Source organism: Salvelinus fontinalis, chromosome 3 (assembly GCF_029448725.1).
Source record: "Salvelinus fontinalis isolate EN_2023a chromosome 3, ASM2944872v1, whole genome shotgun sequence".
Taxonomy (NCBI): domain Eukaryota; kingdom Metazoa; phylum Chordata; class Actinopteri; order Salmoniformes; family Salmonidae; genus Salvelinus; species Salvelinus fontinalis.
In genome coordinates this window covers 24,959,481-24,971,349 of record NC_074667.1, presented here as the reverse complement: position 1 = coordinate 24,971,349, position 11,869 = coordinate 24,959,481, and the positions used below count along the sequence as shown (strand labels likewise).

The 11,869-nt window shown below is 39.9% G+C and overlaps 1 protein-coding gene across 1 annotated transcript; it reads left to right on the top strand.

Moving 5' to 3' along the window:
* Nucleotides 1-2,684: 2,684 nt before the first annotated feature.
* Nucleotides 2,685-4,631, top strand: LOC129841580 (homeobox protein XHOX-7.1-like). The gene is made up of 2 exons (XM_055909929.1): nucleotides 2,685-3,232; nucleotides 3,586-4,631. Exons 1-2 carry the CDS (start codon nucleotides 2,731-2,733, stop codon nucleotides 4,002-4,004), a joined length of 921 nt encoding a protein of 306 aa, XP_055765904.1. The 5' UTR covers nucleotides 2,685-2,730; the 3' UTR covers nucleotides 4,005-4,631.
* The last annotated feature ends 7,238 nt before the right edge of the window (nucleotides 4,632-11,869 follow it).

Below are 11,869 nucleotides of genomic sequence, written 5' to 3'. Positions count from 1 at the left end.
ATCACATGCAACGTGATGTTTTGGTTTAAAAACCTGAGAATAAGATCAGTCAGCTCGTCATATAAGTAATGTGGCCAGACGAAAGTCATTTACTTTCACCAAGTGCAAATATTTTGCCTGAAATGCCTTTTAAAATCAGCAGTGCCTTTTATGTCTTTTAAGTCAAAACTGACAGACTTTGCATGAAAAGGGTTAAGACAACTTTCAGAGGCGACCACAATGGCCCTTTGTCTCGCCTCCCTGCCTCTTGACTCCGAATCAAAGGTAGTTTATAAAGTTAAACAAAGCTCCGATGAGGCTTACAGTTGTTTTGTATCTCCGCTCAGCCCTCATTTGTTGCCTCGGGATTTAAATAAAATGTTATGGTAATCGTCTTTTCCATGGCACATAATTATTTTGAAAGGGCAGTGTCTGGGATTCTAATTTTCCTCCAGCGCTATCCCTCTGTTCACAACGCAAATAAACTGAAGTAAACAAAGAAGAGTGTCTTTACCCAGGGCTCTGGCGCTCTTCGAGGGGAAATTTCACATACTACATAAAGTCCCTGCTTTCTTATTTTCTGTGTCCTCTCTACAGCCAAACCCGGTGAAAGATGCAGTCGCTTGACTAGACGTGGTACTGTTTGGGCTATCATCTGTGACTATTTGTGTTTACGCGCGAGGACCATTTTAAGAGTACGTTCTCGAGGATGGAGAAGTGCGCGGGAGCAGAAGACTCGTCGCGGGACTCAACTTCAAACAGACCTGCAACACAAGAGGTCCCAGTGACTTCAAAGAAAGAGAGAGCGCGGTGCACGCAGTGTCACTCAATCTAGGTTATGGGCTTAAGTGTTTCCCAAACATACATAGTTGCAAATGTATTTCCCCCTGAGAACCGGATGTAGAATGAGGCAAACGCTAAATTACCCACTTGTGTGAAATTGTATCAGGTATAACCAATGATTAGCCTATTTATCCCAAAACAAAAGTGGAATTTACAGTTAATGATGGATATTACAGGTAGGGTAGGCCTATATAATACGCCTAACAACAGCAGAAATAATGGATAGGCTACCTCAAACATCACTCCTAAATCATGTCACATTGAATGGTGTAATTACACAACAACAAGAATTTACGCTCAAGAGTTGAGACAGCTTCAGAGCTAAATCACCACGTTCCCCTACTAAACGCAGTAGGGATGCCTATAGCCTACGTTACTTCCGAGGACTCTCTGAAAATAACTAGTAGGAAGCATTTACCTTTTCTTCTGAGTAGCCTACTATTACACCAGCTAGTATCCCATTTAAATAGTTGGAAATGGCGTGCGATCGACTAAGAAAGCTAATTTTTCATGCTGAATAGTGTCCCAAGGCTAGGGCGGGCAAGGAAGAGGCGGGTTGCGCTCTTGATGCGGGTTAAAGATTTTCAATAGTCTCCCTAAAGTCGAGCGCTTTGATCATGCCGCTGCTGGCGCCTAAAAACAACATAACTTGTCTGACTATTAGAGGGACTGACACATCTTGACAGATTGTTTATACTTAGCAATTAGCGACGCAGACGCTTTCCAGAGAGCTAAACAGACCGCATGAAATAAGAATAGTAACTCTTTTTCGTGATTTTCGTACACATTTGAGATTGCATTAACCCCTTCATTTTAGTGAAGAGAAAATTAAAAGAAAGTATAGCTTACTATATAGAGTTATAGGCTTAGTTATAATTGAATGACTATGTGTCACGGTCATTAATAAATCAATTTGAGATAAATAATGGAGATCAAACATAAAAGTAACGGAGGAAACGTTGGCCCTATCTCGCTATATAGAAAAGGCTGATACGGCTACTGTATATCCTATTAGAATATAGATGTTCAAGTATTCCCAAAGTAGACAGGTGGACTAAATCAGTCGTAGGTTAAATCGAACATAGGCTCCACGGTTGCCTCCATGACTCCAAATAATTTTAGACTTTAATGGATGTAGTCAAAGGGAAAGATCCCAGTGATCCCTCCCCCAAGCTCGATAATTACCCCTAAATGACTGCGAAGGCCTGTGTGTTTCAATATGATTAGAGCCCTGCAGCCATCAATAAAAATTGCTCTGCAAGAGGCCGATCACATAAACGAAGGCAGTGAACGTTAGGCAACATTCGAGAGTTTCTACTTGAACTGTTGAACGTAATAGCAACATAAAGTCGTAAGACATATGATAAGTAGTATAATAGTATAAATACCTATAGTAGCCTATATAATGCTTTGATAATCATTTCAATATAACATGACACTTATCACGTCCTCTGATAAACCAATTTTTGTGACAGCCCAAGCAGCAATTACACAGTTACTGATATACTACTGCAAGAGTACCACCACCACAGTAATAATAACAATAACACCAAATAAGATTGTTAATAATAATATTCATATTTTCTATATAAATTATTCTATTGAAAGTAATAACATGTTTTCATTCCTGTTGCTAATTGAACGTCTACCATGCCCAATTAAGTATTTGCACAAGGTTTGTTAATTTCAAGATGTAAAATGTAGCCTAACATTGTTTACTTCCCCCTGCCAGTCAAATAGCCAAGCTTCTCATCACATCAGTTGTGGCTGAGATTCGTGCTCGACTGGAATCTCTGGCGTCCCACCCACATCACTTCTGATTGGAGGGTGGCGTCCCCACGCCTGCCTTATAGCACTGCTCACCAGTGTGTTCAGATAAACATGAGGATACCATCAGCATAGGAGCACATGAGACATTTCTGTCACTCTACTTTTCGATACTTCGAGTGTTTACCTCCAAGTGAAGGCCAAACCTGTATGGCCCCAACTATTACCATGTCAGCTTTATCCATTGGCTTGAAAACTGAAGACATTCATTCGCGTTCGGTTCTCGTTGGAAAAGGCGAGATGCAGACCAATTTGATCGTGATGGCCGAGGAGACAGCGATCAAGCCCAAAGTTGCGATTCTTCCCTTCAGCGTCGAGGCTCTGATGGCTGATAGGAAACCGAACAGAGACTTGACACCTCCAGAAAGATCATCCATGGCGGGGACGTCCCAGGCGCTAGGCTCACGGATGGGCTCGCTTTCGAGTCTGGATAACTCGGTCCCCTCCTTGGCCCGGATCGGGTCGCCGTTCTCGGTAGGCGACATTATGAACATGCAAGAGGACGCAATGGTTAAACCCGAGAGTCCAGAAAGTCAAGACCGAAACTCTTGGATACAGAGCCCTCGCTTTTCGCCTACTCCACGTAAGTTTTTTAAATTTCTATTTATCCTTCCATAATGCGTGAGTAAATTGGGTGAAAAGTTTTGTATGATATAAAGCAACGTATTGATTGTGGGAATTTTAGTTTGCCATATATATTTGCAGTTTAAGCACCTAGTTGGGTATTTTATCACTTAGTATTTTCTAACGTCTCCGTTTTTACGAATTCATAGGCCTAGCCACGTCTGGCAGTTCCATTAAGTGTTTTGGATATAAACTATTTTAAAGTTTATGGCATTATTATGAATTCTACACATCAAAACAACTTTAACTCATCCATGTCTGTCACTCTGAAAGTATGATTTTTGACGATGTTTTCTATCGTGGTTATTGCAGGAAGACTAAGTCCCCCCGCCTGTCCACTGAGAAAGCACAAGACCAACAGAAAGCCCCGGACCCCTTTCACCACGTCCCAGCTCCTGGCTCTGGAGAGGAAGTTTCGCCAGAAGCAGTACCTCTCCATCGCCGAGCGCGCAGAGTTCTCCAGCTCGCTCAACCTGACTGAGACCCAGGTGAAAATATGGTTTCAGAACAGACGAGCCAAAGCCAAGAGGCTCCAGGAGGCAGAACTGGAAAAACTAAAAATGGCAGCCAAGCCAATGCTGCCTCCGGCGTTCGGAATTTCCTTTCCGCTCGGTGCGCATGTCCCCTCGTCGTATGGAGGGTCGCACCACTTCCAGAGGCACTCCCTGCCGATGTCTCCCATGGGACTGTACGCTGCTCATGTCGGATACAGCATGTATCACCTCGCCTGACGTGAAGGAAGGACATATTCTGTGCCATGTTGACTATGAAGTGCTTCAACATAGACCCACATCGCCAAAAGACTATCTGGTGTTGAATATCACGACTGGATAGTCATAAGTATGGACTGCCTTGTAAAAGTGCAGTCTTCCTCGGTATGTCAAGTATAGTCATCTACTTTGCCATTAGTTTGATGCCATGGTTGATTATTGGGTCACTAAAGCTTAGCTAAGCTCTACCCGAGTCCACTAAAAACTTAAACCATGCGAAAGTTTTACTCATTGGGTTTTGCACCAACACACATAAGACCCAAAAGGTAGGTTGGGCTCTCATCACTTCTGTGAACTGCTGTCACTGCAGACTAAGGATAACTAAGATGGTATATTTTTCACTTGCATTCATGTCAATGCGTAAAATAGTGGGTTACTTAATCCAATGTCAATTAATGCTCTTTGTTAAATTCGGAAAACCACAGCATTTTTAAAAAATATTATAACAACACTGTCTGTTGTTTGAATGATTCCCTTCGGAAGGGATTTGTGTACTGTAAACTACTGTATATTTGAAAAATACCCTCATTTATATTGAATATATTTGTGACATAAATTAACAATAAATGGTTTATTCTTTTTCATTAAGCAGTTGCTCATGTTGATTGGCAGTACACATGACTAGATTCAGTGCTTGGCTTGGGATGAGAGGTGCAGGAGCTGTCTTTTTTCAAATCGGTCCATTAGACTATGTTCACAGTAATCCCCAAATGACATTATGCTACAGAGACCTCTGATTGTTCACCATTAAGGGTTTATACACATTTTGACAGATGGAATTTCATGACTTTTCCATGACTTTGAACCGCATTTCCATTGGTTGCATCTCTATGTAGCCAGTCTAGATAAGCCTGTATATAGACCTAATTTAAATTCAAACGTGCCAACAGTTATTGAGTAGTGCCTATTTATTACATATTAGCTAAATGCAGTGATGCCTTCACTGCTTTTAACATTTGAATTTGCTGTTGACATTATGTTTTGTTACACTTTGTTGATTTTAGGCCAACTTCAGTATTCATAATGATGTGGTGTCAGCGTCAGAAAATATCGAGTTCAATGTTCAATGAGTGTAGACAGTGGTTGGCTACTTGAATAATATTTCTAATGGGAAAATGACTAATATGCTGGGAAAATGTGGGAATAGTAGTCTATATTTCAGACCAATCTACTCTCAAATGTATTTCATTTTTCTATACATTAATTCAATCAACAAAACGTAGCCCTATATGTTTCTTCAAAAATTGTGCGACTTCATTCGAACGCTATTGTTTAATATACATAAAAACTATTTAAGCAGGACTTTAGCCTGATATTTCCGGTTGGACTATCACTGTGGAAAAGTAGCCTAATTAAAAATAAGCCTTTTGAACTTTTAAAAGGCAGAAACCTTGGAAATAAACACACACAGAGGCGTCGACAGAATACGCAAATTGCATGCATGCTTTGTCTGTGTGACCATAAGGGAAGCCAGTTCAAAATATCTTTCACTCACGTTTTTTTGTTGTTGTCTGTGTGACCATAGGGGTAGCCAGTTTAAAATATATTTCACCCACATTTTTGTAGGCCTAATTGTGAAAGAGCAGCCGTTTCTTGAACATTGCAGTCAGTGTAAGTGTAACAGCTATGAATTAGATCTGTCAAATGTCATTTCGCTGAGCAAAACGCGGAATATATTTCTACAGCTGTTGCCCATTGCTTTCAAATAACTCACCCAGATTTTGTTGGCGCCAGGAGAGCTCAGTGAGGACCAACATCTACAACCATCAGTTGTGCAGACTTCAAAACACTCCGGCAAATTAGAGATTGAGTCTATAGGGCTCAATTGCCTGTAGGCCTAAACGATTCGGTGGAACGTCATTACCGACTATAATTGGACAGGTGACACCTACATTGTGGAGGAGCCACTTCTACGGTTAGCAGACGTGTGTCATTCGACACATAAATGCAGGCTACTTGACATTCTTCAGTTGGGCACAGAGAGAAAATATTTTTGAAACCTAATAAAGTCCATGTCAATTGTTGCAATGATGAAGACTTGTAGCAAAATAGGAAAATAATATGGGAAAATTACTACCCGCTCCCAAATTGAGGCTGCTTTTAACCGGTCATGCCATCCAGGCAGGGGTTAAATTAGAGTAAAATAATTGCTATAACGAGCAAAGGCAATCTTCCGCAGATGAACGCTGGCTCCAGCGAGGCTATAGCTCCAGGCAAGGCAGAACTTTTATCATTCCTAAAATGTCAATGAGGGACTGGCAACGTGCAACAGTTTTCTTCCCTCGCATTTCCTTTCCTTTTCAACATTCACGCGAATGTATTGGGCGCGTTTGAGTGATAAAGGCTAAAGCAAACCGACTGTAGACGAATGAGTGAAGTCGCGGTGGTGCATCTGCAACAGCCTGAAGTCGGACACTAATGTGGTTTTCCAACAGCAAGGCTTAGATCAACATGGCAGTGTTGCTATTGTTTATGCAAGTGTGTCTTTATAATGTTGAAATAAACATGTCTACAACCACCATATCACACCCTCACAAACTGAAATCATGTGTGTAGATTGCACAATTAATTAGTGAGAGAGAGCCTCAAATATCACATTCATGTGTATATCCACTGAATACACGAATCAAGGCAAAGTTGATTCTTAGTTCAGTCATCTCTTTGGTCACGTTTGCATGGGTCAAACAAAAACATTATAATAATTGGAAAGAGTTTCCCACAATCCAGGCAATGGCTGCAGGATGAAGTTGGCAAATAGCAACTGCAGACACTTGCAGTCAACTGCAGTCAAACCTTCATGACATTTGATCCTATGATTTTTGTAAAGTTCATGCAGTCGACTAGGTACAAGTCGGACAATTTGTATCCCCTTAATGCAACACACTTTGAAAAGGTCACCAACTTGACAAAAGTGAATTGCTTAAACGCGCCCAACGTAAACAAGGCCACGTTTCTGTGGGCGAAAAAATATATTATTTCGCCGGATAAACAACAATAGATTTATAGGCTACAGCTTTTATGTTATGGTGAAGTTGAATTGCACAGAGGTTCGCTGGAAGATAATAGGTTATATGCCTGCACAGCACTGCCCTACCATAGGCAGTCAAAAGATAGTTTTCTGCGATGTGCAGGCTTGTAACGTGCGTTGTGGCGAGTCCCTCGACGCTCAATTTCACCCAGTAGGCATCAATTAATAAATAAGTAATGACAATAAGTTGAGAAATCACACGGATGAACGCTCTGTCTGAATGGGGAAAAACTTCACACAAAAGAGCCAAAGGGGATCTGTCGGTTCTTTCAAGAAGATTGTCTTTCTTTCGTTTCCCTCTCTATCTTGCCTGAAGCCAAAAAGCAAACCAAACTCACTTGTTTATATCTTCCAAAGGATCACAACGGGTAGGCCTACAGTGAGGAGAGAAACACCATTTCGTTTCTTGCCCCTCATATGCGTCAGACCCCACTGTCAAGGGAGAAGGATGGCAATTATTTTAGTGCCTGTCTGGGATTGTGGTAAAATAAACTCATAAATAAATAAGTAGGCCTACATTGCATATGAAGTTATACAACACAGTTATACAATAGTATCGAGGCGGGAAACAGGCAGCTTCCTCTGTTGACCTGAATTTACTTAAAACTGATCATATTTAGACTATTTTCTTAATAGAGTAGGCTATTGTTGTTTATGCTTATTTCCTTTACAAATATTAAGCGGATCACTACACCGTGGTGGGTAATCAGAATATTATATTTAAACATTTTCTCTCACGATGCCACGTTTTTTGCTGTCTAATGTGTTTCAGAATTGACGCTGTTTGATAGGCTATGGACATTGCTGTCCAGGTAATTTCAGTAACGCATATAGGCAAATGCATATAGGCAATAGGTAAATGAACAACCTCATTTAGCATTTTTTTTAACCATTTGATTACAAGCATTAGGCCTATAATGAGATATTTCCAATCCTTTACCAAAATATGAGCTAGGAATATTATACCCTCAGGCTCATTCAAGCGGCTGACTGTACTTTACTTGAATGGCAGCGCTAGGAGTCCTATTATCCTCATACAGGCAATGTGTAACGTTTGTCTGGCGGCAGTTAGCCTATCGCTAAAGCGGTTGAGAGCGTTGTACCAGTAATCGAAAGGTAGCTTGTTCAAATCCACGAGCCGATAGATGAAAAATCTGTCGATGTGCCCTTGAGCAAGGCACTTCGCCCTAATTGCTCCTGTGAGTCTCTCTGGATAAGAGCGTCTGCTAAATGACTGAAATGTAGCTTTAATGTAAAAATGTCTGTGTCTGGAAAAAGTTTTTTGAGAAAATGATTGTTCAATTTACAAACAGTTTACCTATTGGCTCAAAGTTGAGCATTCAAGTTGTCTAGCACAATACAAAAATACTGTTGCATGACCATGGGCTATGACATGGTCTATCCATCCAAATGGATTATTGCGATATGCGCATTGCATTTAACATTTACATTTAAGTCATTTAGCAGACGCTCTTATCCAGAGCGACTTACAAATTGGTGCATTCACCTAATGACATCCAGTGGAGCAGCCACTTTACAATAGTGCATCTAAATCTTTTAAGGGGGGGGGGGGGGGGGGGCAGAAGGATTGCTTTATCCTATCCTAGGTATTCCTTGAAGAGGTGGGGTTTCAGGTGTCTCCGGAAGGTGGTGATTGACTCCGCTGTCCTGGCGTCGTGAGGGAGTTTGTTCCACCATTGGGGTGCCAGAGCAGCGAACAGTTTTGACTGGGCTGAGCGGGAACTGTACTTCCTCAGTGGTAGGGAGGCGAGCAGGCCAGAGGTGGATGAACGCAGTGCCCTTGTTTGGGTGTAGGGCCTGATCAGAGCCTGAAGGTACTGAGGTGCCGTTCCCCTCACAGCTCCGTAGGCAAGCACCATGGTCTTGTAGCGGATGCGAGCTTCAACTGGAAGCCAGTGGAGAGAGCGGATTTATTGTATCAATAAATCATCACGAATAGCCACCAAAACTATAATTGACCTAATTCAAACCTATAACGCAAGCAAAATTGCTCACATAAATTATGCTCTCACATAAAGGCCTATGTGTCCACCACACATTAAAATGGCCCTTATTGTAGGCTAGAATAATACAGTTATTATAACTAGGCCTATTCATATTATCATCAATCTTACTGTCGTTATTTTTGTAATGTATAGTTAGTTATTAGATATACAGTATATAGGCTATAGGAAATTGCCGTTAATGGAACAAACTGACGCTAGTTTAAATTAGTTTATAACTTGGTCACACAACATTTTACAAGTTGCATTAATGCCCTGACTTTATTTTTCATATGGTTGTAGCCTACAATACAATATAAGTCACTGAACCAGAATTTGTACAGTTTGATTGAATCAGTATTTTATGTAGTTTATGCAGTCACGCATAATCCGAGTCCACATATTGTAGAGGTTAATAACCTATACACGTTTCAAGGTCACGTGCAGGATACAGCAGGTGTCAACCAGTACAGTGAAATGCTTAACGTCTGAGCTCTTTCTCAACAATGCACAGTAAAGGTAGTAATATAGATACGAAAAACACGTGAAATGAGAGAATTAAAAAAAAAAATGAACACGATAATGCAGTTACAGTGCCTTCAGAAATTATCTATACCCCTTGGCTTTTTCACATTGTGTTGTGTTTTTCGAGCCTGAATTTAAGAATTTAACATGTATTATTATTTTTTCTCTCTATCTCCCATCTACATACAATACCCCATAATGACAACGTGAAAACATGTTTTCAGAAATCTTAGTAAATTGATTGAAAATGAAGTACAGAAATATCTAATTAACATAAGTATTCCCAACCCTAAGTTAATACTTTGTAGACTCAAATTTGGCAGCGATTACAGCTGTGACTCTTTCTGGGCAAGTCTCTAAGAGCTTTCCACACCTGGATTGTGCAACATTTGCTCAGTATTATTTTCATAATTCTTCAAGCTCTGTCAAATTGGTTGCTGATCATTGCTAGGCAACCATTTTCAGGTTTTGGCATATATTTTCAAGTAGATTTAAGTCTAAACTGTAACTTGGCCACTCAGGAACATTCACTGTCTTCTTGGCAAGCAACTCCAGCGTAGATTTGGCCTTGTGTTTTAGGTTATTGTCCTGCTGAAAGGTGAATTCATCTCCCAGTGTCTGGTGGAAAGCAGACTGAACCAGGTTTTCCTCTAGGATTTTGTCTGTGCTTAGCTCCAGTCTGTTTCTTTTATATCCTGAAAAACTTCCTAGTCCTTAACGATTACAAGCATACCCATAACATGATGTAGCCACCACTATGCTTGAAAATATGTGGAGTAGTACTCAATAATGTGTTTTATTGGATATGCTCCAAACATAAAACTTTGTATTCAGGACAAAAAGTTTAGTGTCTTGTTGCAAACACAATGTATGTTTTGGAATATTTTTATTCTGTATAGGCTTCCTTCTTTTCACTCTGTCAATTAGGATAGTATTGTGGAGTAACTACAATGTTGTTGATCCATTCTCAGTTCTATCACATCCATTAAACTCTGTAACTGTTTTAAAGTCACCATTGGCCTCATGATGAAATTCTTGAGCGGTTTCCTTCCTCTGTGGCAACTGAGTTAGGAAGGATGCCTGTATCTTTGTAGTGACTGGGTGTATTGATACACCATCCAAATTCTAATAAATTACTTCACCATGCTCAAAGGGATACTCATTGTCTGCTTTTTTTGTAAAAACATTTCTTTACTAAATCTACCAATAGGTGCCCTTCTTTGTGAGGCATTTGGAAAACCTTACTCTCTGGTCTTTGAGGTTGAATCTGTGTTTGAAATTCATTGCTCGACTGAGGGACCTTAGAGATAATTGTATGTGTGGTGTACAGAGATGAGGTAGTCGTTCAAAAATCATGTTAAACACTATCATGCAACTTATTATGTAACTTGTTAAGCATTTTCCCCCCTGAACTTATTTAGGCTTGCCATAACAAAGGAGTAAAATACTTATTGACTCAAGACATTTCAGATTTTCATTTTGAATTTAATTTGTTAAAATTTCAAAAACCATGATTACACTTTGACATTATGGGGTATTGTGTGTAGGCCAGTAAAAGCAAATCTCAATGTAATACATTTAAAATTGAGTCTGTAACAACAAAATGGGGTGTGAATACTTTCTGAAGGCACTGTATATACAGGTCTTATATACAGGGCAGTGCAGTGCCAGTACCATTATTACAATGTGCAGGTTTAGGCTAGTAGAGGGATTGATGAAAGAAGGTACATTTAGACAGGGGTAAAAGTAGCTAGTAGTAGGGTTAATACTAACAGTAATTTTAATAAACTATATAGCACCATCAAATTATAATATCATGTCATTTTTCCATGCATAGGATTTTAAAGTAGTCTAAACTTTTATAAATTGTGTTTACACCTCCTGTTAAGTTGAGTTTATTTGAAAATATTTGAAATTGCCTTGTAACTGTAGTAAAATGTAGGCCTACTTGTAGCCTACAATTACTATGTTAATAGGCTACTGGTAATTCCTACTACTACAATCCATTGCATTTCATTTTCATTATTGAGAACAATAAATCAACTGATAACAAATTTGGTAGCAAGCAGGGAGAATGTCAACAGTTACAGCATTAGTAGTAATGATATATGTGTAAGTTTCTGCTTTTCTTTTCTTAGTCAACCTTGTGTGCCTTTTCTTTGTGTTCCTGAATGTAGCCCTGTTTCTTTGTGTTCTTGAACACAGCCCTGTCTTTCATTTTCGTTTCTCACCTGGTCTCATCAGCTCCCTATTTTGTTCAGTTCTTTCTG

Coding starts and splice junctions, on each gene's coding strand:
- LOC129841580 (XM_055909929.1), top strand. CDS start 2,731: ATGAGACATTTCTGTCACTCTACTTTTCGATACTTCGAGTGTTTACCT. Junction 3,233..3,585: donor TCGCTTTTCGCCTACTCCAC/GTAAGTTTTTTA, acceptor TGGTTATTGCAG/GAAGACTAAGTCCCCCCGCC.